At 42.9% G+C, this 19,663-nt stretch overlaps 1 protein-coding gene across 2 annotated transcripts in view; it reads right to left on the bottom strand.

The window, feature by feature from the left end:
* Positions 1 to 6,778: 6,778 nt before the first annotated feature.
* The window catches only part of SOCS2 (suppressor of cytokine signaling 2), a 58,698-nt gene continuing 45,813 nt past the window's right edge, over positions 6,779 to 19,663 (bottom strand). For both annotated transcript variants that reach the window (XM_069764354.1, XM_069764352.1), the window contains exon 3: positions 6,779 to 7,925. In XM_069764354.1, the coding sequence (XP_069620455.1) occupies positions 7,468 to 7,925 (458 nt within the window). In that variant the 3' untranslated portion in view covers positions 6,779 to 7,467. The remainder of the gene's footprint in view (positions 7,926 to 19,663) is intronic.

Raw genomic sequence — 19,663 nt, 5'->3', positions numbered from 1 at the left:
AATGAATTATTAAACCGTACCAGGAAGTCCATTCTAACACAGGCAGTGTCGCATTTACCAGCAGAGACCTCTTCATCGACTCTTTGTTTAGCATTGCTGTAACTACGCAAGTCCTAAAATAGCTCTTTCTAGGAATTCAGTAGACCAGAGAAGGGCGTGAAAGATTACAGAATTCAGTTCACAGTACATTTGTGCATTTCTAGCTGTCACATCAGAGATTAAATCTTTGGAAATAATCACATTCTGTGGAGGTAATGAGATAAAATATACAGAACATTCATTTTAGACGTGACAACATCACAGCAGCTGATGTTCACCCGATGTACTACACCAGCTACAGAAAAAGGAAAGGAGTGTGCGGAAAAGCAACATAGTACGCGTATTGCCTAATCCGATCATTTGCTGGCCACTGAGCATCTATCAGGAAACCCTCCCATCCATTTATGCTGCATACTGGTCACCATCTCCAATGTAGCCCCCTTTACCATACAGAAAGAGAAGGCTCATGTGAGCCTCTGTACCATATTAAAGGGGTTGGCGTACAGGCACCATGCGTGGGGTGGAAATAAAGATCTGTCATCATCCCATGGAGTCAGGTGAGGTTACTCAAGTCAGTTACAGGACCGCTGAGCGTGTGATTGCCTGCCACAGTCGGGTGACTAAAACAGGCCACCAACTGATGTTTCCCTGGTGATGTGCTGCTCAAGTCACATGACTGCTGAAGCCAATTAGGGGTCTTCGTGGTCTTTAGACAGAACAGTGACAACCCCTTTTAGGAAGGGTTATCTGTAATTGTTAGGACAAGACTTCTTTTACTCCTTGTAATTCTATTTGTCAGAATACTTTTAGATTGCAATCTATGTACAATCTATGTGCTGTCTGTATTTAAAGTGATCCTCACACCCCCCAATACATGCTGCCCAATCCGTGGGCAGCATGGAGCAGACACTGGCTGTATGAGCTCAGCCAAGGAGGTCTGACTGAAAAGCTGCGGCATTTCAGAAAAAAAACCAAAGCATACTTTAATAGCCTCCGTGGATTGAGACAGTGCTGTAGACTAGTCAGACAGGCAGGTCCCCAGCGGCTTTGCACATAGGCAGAGACCTGTTAATTTGGTGCAAACAGGGAGAAGCCACTGGGGTTCTGCCCTTTTGACTAGTCTACAGCGCAGTCTTGTTCCCTGGTGGCTGTTAACACCTTCAAAACAGGTACATCATAGGTAGTGTCCCTCCCTTTTATGCAGGCTCTGCCAAGTCTGCATCCTTCCTGGTACCTGACCGCTAATTTGATCAGCTGACATGTGCCCCTAATAGCAGCAAGTGGAATCGCGATCCACCCGCGGCTGTTAAAAGTTTTACATGCCATTATCAATCACTGACAGCGGCATTTAACTGGGGCGTGCTGGAAGGGAGTCATAAGACCCGCCCATCGGCACCCGTGTCATGTGATTATGGGACACTGATGGGTTGGCATCACAGCCAGAGCTTGTCATTACAGATCTATGAACGCCGGCCCATGGCTCCAGCAGACTCAACATGTGTTTCACAACAGCTTCCCCTGACGAGGGCTGTTGGTGGGTGAGCTGATCCTATCCATGTACTTGTGATTTCTTCTGAGTATACTTTATGAAATCTCCTGTATAGATCCACTACTTAGAGCTATTGAGCCTTACTTATTCTGGGGTATCTGCACTGCATTATCATCAGAAATTCTTTATACTTAAATGCTCTATATTTATTGCTACGGGCATTAATGAACTATTCCTATGGCAATTCATATCTTGACAGCTATATTTTATATATTGATATTTTCGACTAGTTGACCCACCAATTGTCTGCACCTGCATTTTCAGCATCTGCTTTGATTATATTGTATGATTTTTATTTATTCAATAAAAGTATTGCTCTTGACAGTGTTGCACCTTGGTCCTCTCGCTTTTCCTTTTTAGCATGCTATGTTAAAAATCAAATGGTATCATTCAAAAGTACAACTCATGCCACAAAAACAAGCACTCATGTGGCCATAATGATTGGGGGAAAAAAAAAAATACGACTCTGGGGCAAAGGGGAGCAAAAAACCAAAATGGAAGGGGGTAAAAAGTATGTTTTCACCTAAGCGTTTCAAAGTCAAACATAACTGGCTGTGTTCATATGGCCAGTGACTGATACATACTGACCATAGATTTAGCAGCATGTATCAGCTGTGAGGTTCCCTTATAATGGCAGGTTGCCCTACAGCTCGTTATTTAGCTCAGTGCATAAAGAAAGCAAAAAACTTACCCAAGGTTTTCTAGAACATTGAAAACAACAAGCAAGTAGTGCAATGTACAAAAGTTTTTTTTCCCCCTCTTATTTGCCATTTTTTAAAGCACAATTACTTTTTTTTTTTTATATAATCAGTAAAGGCTTCCAATAAAGGTTCAAAAACGTACATAAAATTACACATTCAAAAAAGCCACTAAAATCACATACTAGAATTAGTGCAAGTTACCGTAGTTTTCAGAGTGATTTCCCTAAGATTTTAAATGGCATCAAAACAGATTTTTTTTTTTTTTTTTGACTGGATCTTCCTTACTCCTTGCTAGTCATTTTCGGGCAGCTGTGGTCTGTATTAGGCCTTGAACATCTCGCATTTTATTATATGGAAAAACACGGACAGTTTTGCCGTTACAGTTTAGTCAATGTGTGTGATTTTATCAATGATTTTTCACTGAAAAGCTTCTCCTGTTCATTGCAATGAGCATCACAGACAGTTCACTCATTGATGCCATCCGTGTGCGATCAGTGATATTCACTGACCCACAGAGGTGTATGGGTAATTTTGATTCATGACTCAGATCAAAAATCGGTCACAATGTTGATTTTTCGCCCAAAAAAAAAAAAAAAAAAGCCACGGACATATGAACCGCTCCGTAAACTGTAATGTGTAAGTGTTCTACCTGGGAAAACCACTGAACAACCTTAGGATAATTCAATGCCTGATTGGCCAGGGTTCAACACCACAGCCAATCAGCTGTTCTCAGTGTCCGCTTGTATTTACTAGCCAAGCTGCTCTGTACTTGTACTGGCTGCCGCGGGATACTACACATCCGTCTGCTCTTGATTTGACTAGCAGGCGGGTGTGCAGTACCCTGCGGCAGTCACTACAAGTCGATGGAGCAGCTCGGCAAGCGAGTACTTTCGGCCGATGGCTGCTGCCAGCACCGGAAACAGCCGATTGGGGTAAATTGCCATCAAAACTAGCTTCACTTTTGGGATGTGGAGGAAGGGTGTGGTCATTGTTAAGGAAGAAAACAAGACAACATTTTTGCATACATTTTTTTATTTAATTTGCCATTTTGTTACATTACATAGTACACACTTGTTAAATAATCTGGTTTACATATAAAAAGATGTCCTACATTGTAGACAGTAAATGCAACTGCTGATATTCCCAGCAAATATAAACAAAACATTGAAAATTTGCAGATGTGGTGAAACATCTTTCAGATCCACAAGGGTGAGTGATCCAGTAGGAGGTGTATGGGGGCTGTACTATAATGCAAGTAGCACCGCTAGTTGGGTTACACACATGGACAAGGCCAAAATCAGCACCAAAATATATACGAGGGAACGGTTTGTAAGCTAAGAAAATGGAAGAATAAGCAGATCTAATTAGATCTCATTGATGGTAATGTGTTCCAGGTTTCCGTTCTTTAGAATGGATTCAATAGTGAAGCAGATTATTCTTTACGGCCCACCTAAAAACATAAGCCTAGAGAAAAAGGCAACTGATGGAATAAATTAATCTGCTTGGGCTCCATTGACACTGGCATTAATAATTACTTTACAACATGTTAATCCACCATACAAATTTGGTTGTTTAAAATAAAAAAATCTAAAACTTGTACGATAAGAAAATCTATTGAGCAAATTACAGATTGGAGAGTCGTTCTATTTCTGGGATTATGGATTTATGCCGTTTAGCTCAGATCCTCCCACATGAAGCTAAATATCAGGAATCCTCTGGCTGCTTACCCTGCATACCAACCAAAATGCAAGTCTCCAATTTATAGCATTAGTGGACTGTGAAAGAAAAAAAAATGCAGACAAGAAAAAGCAGATGTATGAATTTTGAAATGCAAGTTAGATGATAACCCGAAATAAAACCTAGAAGAGGACATTGGCACTTTGGACTAATAGGGGATTAGTGCAATATAGAGGTCATTGTAATGGCAAGCCCCATCTCAGCCATACAGCTCATTAGGCTGGTTGTAAGGCAATTTAGGTTATTGCAACCCAAATACAGCACTATTAATTGCATAATACAGTGTGGAGGCCAAGTGCCATTTCCTGGAGACATAAAACGTGGAGATACCCATTACAAAATACATATTTTATAGTGGTACTGTCAGACACTCCGATATGTGGAAACGAAGGCATCCATGACAGCAAGAGCAACATGCATGACAGATTCTACTTTCGGACACTGAGGTCGCTGTTCTCCCCCTTGTAAATGTGATTCAGGGGCCCAGTCACCTGATCCTCCTCAGTGGGGTCCATGCCCATAACTGCTCATAGACCTCATGCATGTAAAGTTCCAGTGTCTAAGGAGTTATAAAGAGCTACCATCTTTAAAGGGAGTATCCGGGACAAAAAAAAAAAAGCCATGTAGTTTCTAACAGAGGAAACTACCTGTCTGTTGTACCCAGCGACGGTCACTTACTGCTCCTGCCAGAGATTCAGCTACTCTGTCAGAGCAGCAGTTCCTCTTCCTGTTGACAGGGGGGGACTACGGGTGTCATGCTGATTGACAGCCGACTTCCCCCAATTACACAGGGGAAGCCGACTGTCAATCAGCATGACACCCGTAGTCCCCCCCTGTCAACAGGAAGAGAAACTGCTGCTCTGGCAGGAGCAGTAAGTGACCAGCGCTGGGTACAACAGAGGTAGCTTCCTCTGTTAGAAACTACATGGCTTTTTTGTGTGTTCTACATAAGCAATAGTTCCCGAAAATTTCTCAGTCTTGATCCCTAGCTCAATTTGATCCCATATAAACGCCAATTATTCCAAGATGGAGCTTTCCAGTCATTGGCACAGCAACTTTGGCCAAGTTAGAAATTCCTGCATACTTCCAAGGATTTGCTTTACATTTGGCTGTATTTAGAATATGGTAGGCATTTGCACGTTGGGCGTTTTACCTGGGGATAAAAGGAAATGTATAACTTGTGCTGTTAATATAATGGTCCCTCCACAGGAAACAAACTAGACCATATATACTTCCAAAAACACTCCCACTTCTCTGTGGGTCATTTGCATTGTAGCTGTTCCATCTTGCATGTCCACATGTATATTTTTTCTCTCTGAACCCTGCTTATACAGGTACTATACAGATGATCAGGTTTTTAAATACATCAGATAGGGATTATATACATTAGATAGGACTGCTCTATTATGGGTATACCTTGGCGATTGGTGGAGCAGCTTAACATACATTTTTTTGCAAAAAAACGTATTAACTAAATACCCTGTATTTTTTTCATTTTTTGGCTAGCACTTGCTTATTTACTGTGACTTTTTTACAACAGAGTATTTTTGACCTCTCTGTGCGTTTTTGTGTCTTCACCATATATACTTCCAGCTGCATCATTTAGAGAGGTCTCATTCTAGTGTTCCACAGATCAATACAAGTCATCGCTGAAGAAGTTGGAGCGATTTTTTTCTTTTTAATTCATTACAAGTGATTTCCTTTACACAAGACTATTCTCATATTGGGCAGCAGAGACCATATGGAAATTGCTGGCTTACAATTTCTAAGACCATCATGCACCTGGATTTAGATGCAGTGACAGAAGTGCTCCAGCATTCCTTCTGAAGAGGGAACCCCACCATATGGTTTGCCAAATCTGACAATTTTCTAGTCTGCAAAGAAGTTTCACTGTGCAGAACAAATATGGTATATGCCTTTCACATCATACTATAACATAATTGTTATTTATTTTTTTTTAAATACTGGGAAGGCTTGAAAAAACAAAAAACAAAAAAACACTAAATAGATCCTGGAGAGTGCCAATTACTTTCAATACTGCTACAATATAAATATTGATTTTAACAAAAGGTCTGCATTTCCATCATATTTGTGTAGAACACATTCCAGTGGAATCTTATATGCAGGCCAGGACCACATTGCTAAAGTAAAATGAATAAACATACACCGTTCAGTTCTGCAAGAGTAAAGTTACTGTTTAGTATTTGCTTTATAAAAAAAAAAAAAAAAGGAACTACTGCAGGTTTCTGCCATTTAATCTTGCAGCAGCATAATGTAAGGCAAGAGAACCTATTTCAAATGATGTATCACTGGACTAATTAGCAAAGTTTTGATAGAATCGGTTTTATCCACTGTAGAGGAGTGGTTAGAATGCTGAGCTTTGTCAATCAATAGAGAGGGCAGATTTACACAGCCTAACCCAACTGCAGTGCATCAGACCAAGTCCGCTTTCAAATTAAATAGCAAAAAACCTGCTGACGGATTTCTTTTAACCAACTAAATATTCAAGTTCTCAGCTTTGTACTGCATGTTGAGATGGAGTATGGCTTGACCACCAAGCTCATCCCCTTCCCCGCTGTAAGCAGTCAGAGAAAGACAAGTTGATTCATGTCTGACAGGTTTGTTTCTAGACATCCTCTGTTTTCAACAGGATAGTCAGTTTGTCTCCAGCAAAGACATCTGTATACGAGTAATTCGATCTTAACACATTTAGATCTTAAACACATACCACAGAAAAAGAAAGGAGGCCGGAAAAGTTACTGCTATTTTAATTTTTTTTTTCCATAAATCAGTAGCGCTTGAAGGAGAAAATAAAAATAATTGCATATATTTTAATTAGAGAAATCTGCTTCTTTCTTCTGGTCTTATTCATTCTCAAAAATTCTGAATTGAAATGTAAACTGTCTACAGTTCCTAAGATACAGGGCAGTTGGTGCTTGTGAAGTTCTATGAAGAACTGCAACGGTCATTTGAGGAGAACTTGCAGCATAATGCCTCTAGCTCCTCCCAATAGAATTTAATAAGCACCAACTTGCCTACCCAAGTTATTGGAAAACCTGTAGTCATCGAGCACAGATTTTACCCATGAAATAAAGGGCAAACATCAATCCAGAAGATGCAGGATTTCTCTAGAATTGCTTATTTTCATGTGTACTATTGATTTAGATTAAGGTGGAAGTTACTCTAAAGTCGTTAGATGGACAAAAAAAAAAAAAAAAGTTAACCCTTGGAACTAGACGAACATTTTGCATTATAGTGAATCACAATATATCACTAAGGTGTGGAGAAAGATACAGCAAAAATGATCCAAGACCTCCTAGTCTTATGACTAAAAGTTTGAAATGAAGTGACGTGATAAACTTCTTGGAATTGGCCACTGATTTCACTGGATTTGGAAGTTACAATATTATTTCCCATGCCGCAGCTGTGACTAAAAATAATTTACACGTGGTAGCGGTATTCTGTTATGTATTCCTTCAATCTGGTGGGTAATGGGAGTTCATGGATTTTGTTTGTGCATTTGTTAACAGCCATTCTGCAAAGGTGCTGCAAGGATGGGGTAGATGTGTAAAGTGGCTTTACTAGCCAAAGGTGCACTGTTCTGTTGGGAAGTGTCTCAGCATCCATTTTCTTGTTTTTGGATAGAAGAACATAATACTCAATAAGATGGACGACGCTATCAAATTGCTTTAGTCTGGAGCGTATACATACGACAGAGTCCAACCTGAACTTCCCCTCTCTATACTCAATGCGCAGATTTGTTGGTCCTGCTGAAGTCTTCACAGAGATAGTCAAGAGGTAATCTGTATGAGAACTGTCTCGAACCAGAAAAGTGCCTTCAGAAGCATCTTGCAATTTCTCCTTGGCTTCGTTGACCGTCATGTGGCCCCAATACCAGCCTGTCAAAAAAAAAAAAAAAAAATAGAATTACTGAACCATAAGTAGAAATGTAGCATTAGACTACACAGAACTTATCCCAAAATTAATAACCTATGAATATCAAGTTTACTGTGAACTCAACTGCTAGATTACATGAAGTTTGTGGCCTTGCACATGTAGCAAACAAACGACAGTCCAACATAGGACAACACGGAGAACATCTGCAAGGAGTTTGTATGTTCTCCGGTTTCCTCTCAAAATTACAAAGACATACGGATAGGGAATTTAGATTGTGAGCCCCATTGGGGACAGCGATGATAATGTGTACAAACTGTAAAGCGCTGCTATTCTGGCACCTTAACCCCTTTACCCCCAAGGGTGGTTTGCACGTTACTGACCGGGCCAATTTTTACAATTCTGACCACTGTCCCTTTATGAGGTTATAACTCTGGAACGCTTCAACGGATCCCAGTGATTCTAACATTGTTTTCTCGTGACATATTGTACTTCATGACAATGGTAAAAATTCTTTGATAGTACCTGTGTTTATTTGTGAAAAAAACGGAAATTTGGCGAAAATTATGAAAATTTCGCAATTTTCCAACTTTGAATTTTTATGCAATTAAATCACAGAGATATGTCACAAAAAATACTTAATAAGTAACATTTCCCACATGTCTACTTTACATCAGCACAATTTTGGAACCAAAATTTTTTTCTGTTAGGGAGTTATAAGGGTTAAAAGTTGACCAGCAATTTCTCATTTCTACAACACCATTTTTTTTTAGGGACCACATCTCATTTGAAGTCATTTTGAGGGGTCTATATGATAGAAAATACCCAAGTGTGACACCATTCTAAAAACTACACCCCTCAAGGTGCTCAAAACCATATTCAAGAAGTTTATTAACCCTTCTGGTGCTTCACAGGAATTTTTTGAATGTTTAAATAAAAATGAACATTTAACTTTTTTTTCACAAAAAATTTAATTCAGCTCCAATTTGTTTTATTTTACCAAGGGTAACAGGAGAAAATGGACCCCAAACATTGTTGTACAATTTGTCCTGAGTACGCTGATAGCCCATATGTGGGGGTAAACCACTGTTTGGGCGCATGGCAGAGCTCGGAAGCGAAGGAGCGCCATTTGACTTTTCAATGCAAAATTGACAGGAATTGAGATGGGACGCCATGTTTCGTTTGGAGAGCCACTGATGTGCCTAAACATTGAAACCCCCCTACAAGTGACACCATTTTGGAAAGTAGACCCCCTAAGGAACTTATCTAGAGGTGTGGTGAGCACTTTGACCCACCAAGTGCTTCACAGAAGTTTATAATGCAGAGCCGTAAAAATAAAACAAAAATTTTTTCCCACAAAAATTATTTTTTTTAGCCCCCAGTTTTGTATTTTCCCGAGGGTAACAGGAGAAATTGGACCCCAAAATTTGTTGCCCAATTTGTCCTGAGTGCGATGATACACCATATGTGGGGGGAACCACTGTTTGGGCACATGGGAGGGCTCGGAAGGGAAGGAGTGCCATTTGAATGCAGACTTGGATGGAATGGTCTGCAGGTGTCACATTGCGTTTGCAGAGCCCCTAATGTACCTAAACAGTAGAAACCCCCCACAAGTGACACCATTTTGGAAAGTAGACCCCCTAAGGAACTTATCTAGATGTGTGCTGAGCGCTTTGACCCACCAAGGGCTTCACAGAAGTTTATAATGGAGAGCCGTAAAAATAAAAAATCTTTTTCCCACAAAAATTATTTTTTAGCCCCCAGTTTTGTATTTTCCCGAGGGTAACAGGAGAAATTCGACCCCACAATTTGTTGTCCAATTTGTCCTGAGTGCGCTGATAACCCATATGTGGGGGGGGACCACTGTTTGGGCGCATGGGAGGGCTCGGAAGGGAAGGAGCTCCATTTTGAATGCAGACTTAGATGGAATGGTCTGCAGACGTCACATTGCGTTTGCAGAACCCCTAATGTAACTAAACAGTAGAAACCCCCCACAAGTGACCCCATATTGGAAACTAGACCCCCCAGGAACTAATCTAGATGTGTTGTGAGAACTTTGAACCCCCAAGTGTTTCACTACAGTTTATAACGCAGAGCCGTGAAAATAAAAAATCTTTTTTTTCCCACAAAAAATATTTTTTAGCCCCCAGTTTTGTATTTTCCCAAGGGTAACAGGAGAAATTGGACCCCAAACGTTGTTGTCCTATTTGTCCTGAGTACGCTGATACCCCATATGTTGGGGTAAACCCCTGTTTGGGCACACGGGAGAGCTCGGAAGGGAAGAAGCACTGTTTTACTTTTTCAACGTAGAATTGGCTGGAGTTGAGATCGGACGCCATGTCGCGTTTGGAGAGCCCCAGATGTGCCTAAACAGTGGAAACCCCACAATTATAACCGAAACCCTAATCCAAACACATCCCTAACCCTAATCCCAACAGTAACCCTAACCACACCTCTAACCCTGACACACCCCTAACCCTAATCCCAAACCTATTCCCAACTGTAAATGTAATCTAAACCCTAACTGTAACTTTAGCCCCAACCCGAACCCTAACTTTAGCCCCAACCCAAACTGTAGCCCTAACTCTAGCCCTAGCCCTAACCCTAGCCCTAATGGGAAAATGGAAATAAATACATTTTTTTAATTTTTCCCTAACTAAGGGGGTGATGAAGGGGGGTTTGATTTACTTTTATAGTGGGTTATTTAGCGGATTTTTATGATTGGCAGCCGTCACACACTGAAAGACGCTTCTTATTGCAAAAAATATTTTTTGCGTTACCACATTTTGAGAGCTATAATTTTTCCATATTTTGGTCCACAGAGTCATGTGAGGTCTTGTTTTTTGCGGGACGAGTTGACATTTTTATTGGTAACATTTTCGGGCACGTGACATTTTTTGATCGCTTTTTATTCCGATTTTTGTGAGGCAGAATGACCAAAAACCAGCTATTCATGAATTTCTTTTGGGGGAGGCGTTTATACCGTTCCGTGTTTGGTAAAATTGATAAAGCAGTTTTATTCTTCGGGTCAGTACGATTACAGCGACACCTCATTTATATCATTTTTTTATGTTTTGGCGCTTTTATACGATAACGATTTTATAGAAAAAATAATTATTTTTGCATCGCTTTATTCTCAGGACTATAACTTTTTTATTTTTTTGCTGATGATGCTGTATGGCGGCTCGTTTTTTGCGGGACAAGATGACGATTTCAGCGGTACCATGGTTATTTATATCTGTCTTTTTGATCGCGTGTTATTCCACTTTTTGTTCGGCGGTATGATAATAAAGCGTTGTTTTTTGCCTCTTTTTTTTTTTTCTTACGGTGTTTACTGAAGGGGTTAACTAGTGGGCCAGTTTTATAGGTCGGGCCGTTACGGACGCGGCGATACTAAATATGTGTACTTTTATTGTTTTGTTTTTTTTATTTAGATAAAGAAATGTATTTATGGGAATAATTTTTTTTTTTTCATTATTTTGGAATATTTTTTTTTTATACATTTGAAAAATTTTTTTTTACTTTTTTACTTTGTTCCAGGGGGGGACATCACAGATTGGTGATCTGACAGTTTGCACAGCACTCTGTCAGATCACTGATCTGACATGCAGCGCTGCAGCCTTCACAGTGCCTGCTCTGAGCAGGCTCTGTGAAGCCACCTCCCTCCCTGCAGGACCCGGATCCGCGGCCATCTTGGATCCGGGTCTGGAACAGGCAGAGAGGGAGGTAAGACCCTCGCAGCAACGCGATCACATCGCGTTGCTGTGGGGGGCTCAGGGAAGCCCGCAGGGATCCCCCTCCCTGCGCGATGCTTCCCTGCACCGCCGGCACATCGCGATCATCTTTGATCGTGGTGTGCCAGTGGTTAATGTGCCGGGGGCGGTCCGTGACCGCTCCTGGCACATAGTGCCGGATGTCAGCTGCGATAGGCAGCTGACACCCGGCCGCGATCGGCGGCGCTCCCCCCGTGAGCGCCGCCGATCGCGCTGGACGTACTATCCCGTCCATGGTCATAGGGGCCCACCCCACATGGACGGGATAGTACGTCCGATCTCAGAAAGGGGTTAAGAAGCCATCTTCTGTAATGAAACATGAGCTCTTAATCCTCCTCTGTGGCCTTCCAGCTAACTCTCGCCTATCCAGTCCATCTTTAGTTCTTCTGCATGACTAATCCACCTCTCCTCCCCATTAAGGTACCGTCACACATAACGATATCGTTAACGATATCGTTGCTTTTTGTGACGTAGCAACGATATCGTTAACGAAATCGTTATGTGTGACAGCGACCAACGATCAGGCCCCTGCTGGGAGATCGTTGGTCGCTGGGGAAAGTCCAGGACTTTATTTCGTCGCTGGATCTCCCGCTGACATCGCTGAATCGGCGTGTGTGACGCCGATTCAGCGATGTCTTCACTGGTAATCAGGGTCAACATCGGGTTACTAAGCGCAGGGCCGCGCTTAGTAACCCGATGTTTACCCTGGTTACCATTGTAAATGTAAAAAAAAACAAAACACTACATACTTACATTGCTGTCACGTCCCTCAGCGTCAGCTTCCCTGCGTCCCCCAGTGTCAGCGCCGGCCGGCCGTAAAGCAAAGCACAGCGGTGACGTCACCGCTCTGCTTTCCGGCCAGCGCGCTTACACAGAGCAGGGAAGCTGATGCCGGGGGACGCGACAGGAATGTAAGTATGTAGTGTTTTTTTTTTTTTTACTTTTACAATGGTAACCAGGGTAAATATCGGGTTACTAAGTGCGGCCCTGCGCTTAGTAACCCGATGTTTACCCTGGTTACCCGGGGACTTCGAGATCGTTGGTTGCTGGAGAGCTGTCTGTGCGACAGCTCTCCAGCGGCCAAACAGCGACGCTGCAGCGATCGGGATCGTTGTCTAGATCGCTGCAGCGTCGCTTAATGTGACGGTACCTTTACTCAGCAAATCCCTTAATAGGCTCCCAATTCCACAACTTATCCAATTTAAAATAACCAACCCTGACCTAAAATGCAGTCCATAATCTCTCATCCGTATATCTCTGAATGAATCTCCTGATATCGTCAACCATGTAACCTCCGATCCTCTAAAGACCACCTCCTCTCCTCCACATATACACTCCTCAGCCAATCGCCTCGCAAGACTTCTCCCAAGTATCCCCCCCCAATCCTCTGGAATTCTGTACCCAACACATACACCAAATTTGGAATTTTAAGACAGAACTTGAAAACCATCTCTTCGAGAAGGCTTTAAACCTGAAATGAACACGCTGTCACCCCAGCACCACCAAAACCAGCGCTCCCGCTAACACACTGTCCCCTTCCTCATTGTCCTGTAGAATGTAAGCCCGCAAGGTAAGAACCACCACCCGCATTAGGTACAAAAATTATGACACACATATATACATGTCCAAAAGTAGGTGGACAGAAAATAGCTTTTCATTTATTTTGAATTTTTATTCTGTTAAACCAGAGAGTTATGTGACACAAAATAGATAATAAATAACATTTCCCACATGTCTACTTTACATCAGCACAATTTTGGAAACATTTTTTTTTGTTAGGAAGTTAAGAGTTAAAAGTTGACCAGCGATTTCTCATTTTTACAATAAAATTTACAAAACAATTTGTTTTGGGACCACCTAACATTTTAAGTCAGTTTCAGGGGTCTATATGGCTTAAAATGCCCAAAAGTGACACTATTCTAAAAACTGCACCCCTTAACCCCTTCATGACCCAGCCTATTTTGACCTTAAAGACCTTGCCGTTTTTTGCAATTCTGACCAGTGTCCCTTTATGAGGTAATAACTCAGGAACGCTTCAACGGATCCTAGCGGTTCTGAGATTGTTTTTTCGTGACATATTGGGCTTCATGTTAGTGGTAAATTTAGGTCAATAAATTCTGCGTTTATTTGTGATAAAAACGGAAATTTGGCGAAAATTTTGAAAATTTCGCAATTTTCACATTTTGAATTTTTATTCTGTTAAACCAGAGAGTTATGTGACACAAAATAGTTAATAAATAACATTTCCCACATGTCTACTTTACACCAGCACAATTTTGGAAACAACATTTTTTTTTGCTAGGAAGTTATAAGAGTTAAAATTTGACCAGCGATTTCTCATTTTTACAACGAAATTTACAAAACCATTTTTTTTAGGGACCACCTCACATTTGAAGTCAGTTTGAGGGGTCTATATGGATGAAAATACCCAAAAGTGACACCATTCTAAAAAATGCACCCCTCAAGGTGCTCAAAACCACATTCAAGAAGTTTTTTAACCCTTCAGGTGCTTCACAGCAGCAGAAGCAACATGGAAGGAAAAAATGAACATTTAACTTTTTAGTCACAAAAATTATCTTTTAGCAACATTTTTTTTATTTTCCCAATGGTACAAGGAGAAACTGAACCACGAAAGTTGTTGTCCAATTTGTCCTGAGTACGCTGATACCTCATATGTGGGGGTAAACCACTGTTTGGGCGCACGGCAGGGCTTGGAAGGGAAGGAGCGCCATTTGACTTTTTGAATGAAAAATTGGCTCCACTCTTTAGCGGACACCATGTCACGTTTGGAGAGCCCCCGTGTGCCTAAAAATTGGAGCTCCCCCACACGTGACCCCATTTTGGAAACTAGACGCCCCAAGGAACTTATCTAGATGCATAGTGAGAACTTTGAACCCCCGGGGGCTTCACAAATTGATCCGTAAAAATGAAAAAGTACTTTTTTTTCACAAAAAAATTCTTTTAGCCTCAATTTTTTTCATTTTCACATGGGCAACAGGATAAAATGGATCCTAAAATTTGTTGGGCAATTTCTCATGAGTACACCGATACCTCACATGTGGAGGTAAACCACTGTTTGGGCACATGGTAAGGTTCGGAAGGGAAGGAGCGCCATTTGACTCTTTGAATGAAAAATTATCTCCATCGTTAGCGGACACCATGTCGTGTTTGGAGAGCCCCCGTGTGCCTAAACATTGGAGCTCCCCCACAAATGACCCCATTTTGGAAACTAGACCCCCCAAGGAACTTATCTAGATGCATATTGAGCACTTTAAACCCTCAGGTGCTTCACAAATTGATCTGTAAAAATGAAAAAGTACTTTTTTTTTCACAAAAAAATTCTTTTCGCCTCAGTTTTTCATTTTCACATGGGCAATAGGATAAAATGAATCCTAAAATTTGTTGGGCAATTTCTCCCGAGTACGCCGATACCTCATATGTGGGGGTAAACCACTGTTTGGGCACACGGCAGGGCTCGGAAGGGAAGGCGCGCCATTTGACTTTTTGAATGGAAAATTAGCTCCAATTGTTAGCGGACACCATGTCGCGTTTAGAGAGCCCCTGTGTGCCTATGCATTGGAGCTCCCCCACAAGTGACCCCATTTTGGAAACTAGACCCCCCAAGGAACTTATCTAGATGCATATTGAGCACTTTAAACCCCCAGGTGCTTCACAGAAGTTTATAACGCAGAGCCATGAAAATAAAAAATAATTTTTCTTTCCTCAAAAATGATTTTTAGCCTGGAATTTCCTATTTTGCCAAGGGTAATAGGAGAAATTGGACCGCAAATGTTGTTGTCCAGTTTGTCCTGAGTACGCTGATACCCCATATGTGGGGGTAAACCACTGTTTGGGCGCACGGCAGGGCTCGGAAGGGAAGGCACGCCAATTGGCTTTTTAAATGGAAAATTAGCTCCAATCATTAGCGGACACCATGTCACGTTTGGAGAGCCCCTGTGTGCCTAAACATTGGAGATCCCCCACATATGACCCCATTTTGGAAACTAGACCCCCAAAGGAACTAATCTAGATGTGTGGTGAGGACTTTGAACTTCCAAGTGCTTCACAGAAGTTTATAACGCAGAGCCATGAAAATAAAATAAAAATTTTATTTTCTCTAAAATGATTTTTTAGCCTGCAATTTATTATTTTCCCAAGGGTAACAGGAGAAATTTGACCCCAAAAGTTGTTGTACAGTTTCTCCTGAGTACGCTGATACCCCATATGTGGGGGTAAACCACAGTTTGGGCACATGTCGGGGCTCGGAAGTCAAGTAGTGACATTTTGAAATGCAGACTTTGATGGAATGCTCTGCGGGCGTTACGTTGCGTTTGCAGAGCCCCTGATGTGGCTAAACAGTAGAAACCCCCCACAAGTGACCCCATTTTAGAAACTAGACCCCGAAAGGAACTTATCTAGATATGTGGTGAGCACTTTGAACCCCCAAGTGCTTCACAGACGTTTACAACGCAGAGCCGTGAAAATAAAAAATCATTTTTCTTTCCTCAAAAATGATGTTTTAGCAAGCAATTTTTTATTTTCTCAAGGGTAACAGGAGAAATTGGACCCCAGTAATTGTTGCCCAGTTTGTCCTGAGTACGCTGATACCCCATATGTGGGGGTAAACCACTGTTTGGGCACATGTCGGGGCTCGGAAGTCAAGTAGTGACGTTTTGAAATGCAGACTTTGATGGAATGGTCTGCGGGCGTCACGTTGCGTTTGCAGAGCCCCTGGTGTGCCTAAACAGTAGAAACCCCCCACAAGTGACCCCATTTTGGAAACTAGACCCCCCAAGGAACTTATCTAGATATGTGGTGAGCACTTTGAACCCCCAAGTGCTTCACAGACGTTTACAACGCAGAGCCGTGAAAATAAAAAATCATTTTTCTTTCCTCAAAAATGATGTTTTAGCAAGCAATTTTTTATTTTCTCAAGGGTAACAGGAGAAATTAGACCCCAGTAATTGTTGCCCAGTTTGTCCTGAGTACACTGATACCCCATATGTGGGGGTAAACCACTGTTTGGGCACACGTCGGGGCTCGGAAGGGAAGGAGCACCATTTGACTTTTTGAATAAAAGATTGGCTGGAATCAATGGTGGCGCCATGTTGCGTTTGGAGACCCCCTGATGTGCCTAAACAGTGGAAACCCCTCAATTCTTACGCCAACACACCCCTAACCCTTATCCCAACTGTAGCCGTAACCCTAACCACAACCCTAACCGCAACACACCCCTAACCACAACCCTAACCCCAACACACCCCTAACCCTAACCACAACCCTAATTCCAACCCAACCCTAACCCTAAGGCTATGTACCCACGTTGCGGATTCGTGTGAGATTTTTCCGCACCATTTTTGAAAAATCCGCGGGTAAAAGGCACTGCGTTTTACCTGCGGATTTCACCTGCGGATTCCACCTGCGGATTCCTATTGAGGAATAGGTGTAAAACGCTGCGGAATCCGCACAAAGAATTGACATGCTGCGGAAAATACAACGCAGCGTTTCCGTGCGGTATTTTCCGCACCATGGGCACAGCGGATTTGGTTTTCCATAGGTTTACATGGTACTGTAAACCTGATGGAACACTGCTGCGGATCCGCAGCGGCCAATCCGCTGCGGATCCGCAGCCAAATCCGCACCGTGTGCACATAGCCTAATTCTAAAGGTATGTGCACACGCTTCGGAAAACGCTGCGGATCCGCAGCAGTTTCCCATGAGTTTACATTTCAATGTAAACCTATGGGAAACAAAAATCGCTGTACACATGCTGCGGAAAAACTGCACGGAAACGCAGCGGTTTACATTCCGCAGCATGTCACTTCTTTCTGCGGATTCCACAGCGGTTTTACAACTGCTCCAATAGAAAATCGCAGTTGTAAAACCGCAGTGAAATGCGCAGAAAAACCGCGGTAAATCTGCCATAAATCCGCAGCGGTTTAGCACTGCGGATTTATCAAATCCGCTGCAGAAAAATCCGCAGAGGACCAGAATACGTGTGCACATACCGAAACCCTAATCCTAACCCTAACCCTACCCCTAACCCTACCCCTAACCCTAACCCTACCCCTAACCCTAACCCTACCCCTAACCCTAACCCTACCCCTAACCCTACCCCTACCCCTAACCCTAACCCTAACCCTAGTTCTAACTCCAACCTTAGTGAAAAAAAAAAAAAATTCTTTATTTTATTATTGTCCCTATCTATGGGGGACAAATGGGGGGGGTCATTTACTGTTTTTTTATTTTGACCACTGTGATAGATTATATCACAGTGATCAAAATTCACATTGGAACGAATCTGCCGGCCGGCAGATTCGGCGGGCGCACTGCGCATGCGCCCGCCATTTTGGAACATGGCGGCGCTCGGGGAAGAAGACTGACGGACCCCGCCAGGATCGGTAAGTATAAGGGGGGGAGATCAGGGCACAGGGGGGGGAGATCAGGGCACGGGGGGGCGTCGGAGCACGGGGGGGGGAGGGATCGGAGCATGGGGGAGAGTGATCGGTGTGCGGGCGGGTGGATCGGTGTGCAGGGGGGGGGGGGAATCGGTGTGCAGGGGGGGTGGTTCGGAGCACGGGGGGGGATCGGAGTGCGGGGGGGTTTGATTGGAGCACGGGGGGGTGTGATTGGAGCACGGGGGAGCGGACAGGAGGACGGGGGAGCGGAGCACAGGACGGAGGGGAGCGGGCCACAGATCGGGGGGCTGGGGGGGCGATCGGAGGGGTGGGGTGGGGGCACATTAGTATTTCCAGCCATGGCCGATGATATTGCAGCATCGGCCATGGCTGGATTGTAATATTTCACCATTTTTTTAGGTGAAATATTACAAATCGCTCTGATTGGCAGTTTCACTTTCAACAGCCAATCAGAGCGATCGTAGCCACGAGGGGGTGAAGCCACCCCCCCTGGGCTAAACTACCACTCCCCCTGTCCCTGCAGATCGGGTGAAATTGGAGTTAACCCTTTCACCCGATCTGCAGGGACGCGATCTTTCTGTGACACAGCATATGCGTCACAGGTCGGATTGGCACCGACTTTCATGACGCATACGCTGTGTCACAGGTCGGGAAGGGGTTAAGGTGCTCAAAACCACATTCAAGAAGTTTATTAACCCTTCAGGTGCTTCACAGCAGCAGAAGCAATATGGAAGAAAAAAAATGAACATTTAACTGAACATTAAAAATGATCTTTTAGCAGCACAATTTTTTTTATTTTATCAAGGGTAAAAGGAGAAAATGGACCCCAGAAGTTGTTGTCCAATTTGTCCGGAGTACGCTGTAACCTCATATGGTGGGGGGGGGGGGGGGAACCACCATTTGGGCGCATGGCAGAGCTCGGAAGAGAAGTAGTAATGTTTGGGAATGCAGACTTTTATAGAATGGTCTGCAGGCGTTATGTTGCATTTGCAAAGCCCCTGATGTACCTAAACAGTTGAAACCCCCCACAAGTGACCCCCCTTTGGAAACTAGCCCCCCCTCCCCCACCCCAAGAAACTTATCTAGATGTGTGGTGACAACTTTGAACCCCAAGAACTGTTTGATAAATCTCTTTCATAACCCTATAAGGCTAGGTTCACATTGCGTTAAAGTAGCCCGTTCAACACATGCGTTAAATGGGCTGCGTTAACGCAAGCGTCGACATGCCATCGCGCTAGAGCAGATAGAGCTAGCAAATGCTCTATCTGCGCTAGCGGTGACGGACCTGGAAACAATGCAGCCCCTGTCCCAGGGTCCGTCACTCAATGACGGCACATCGCTAGTTCATGCCATTTTGGGTGTGCGCTAGCGATGAACCCGAAATAGGGCTTAATGGCAGCGTTAACGGACTGCTTATATAGTAATGTGAATCCAGGCTTACACATGCTGTCCACATACTTTTGATATATATATATATATATATATATATATATATATATATATATATATATATATATATATATATATATATATATATATATATATATATTG

Source organism: Ranitomeya imitator, chromosome 4 (assembly GCF_032444005.1).
Source record: "Ranitomeya imitator isolate aRanImi1 chromosome 4, aRanImi1.pri, whole genome shotgun sequence".
NCBI classification, from domain to species: Eukaryota; Metazoa; Chordata; class Amphibia; order Anura; family Dendrobatidae; genus Ranitomeya; species Ranitomeya imitator.
The sequence above is the reverse complement of the archived record's forward strand: the minus strand, read 5'-3'. Positions and strand labels throughout refer to the sequence as shown.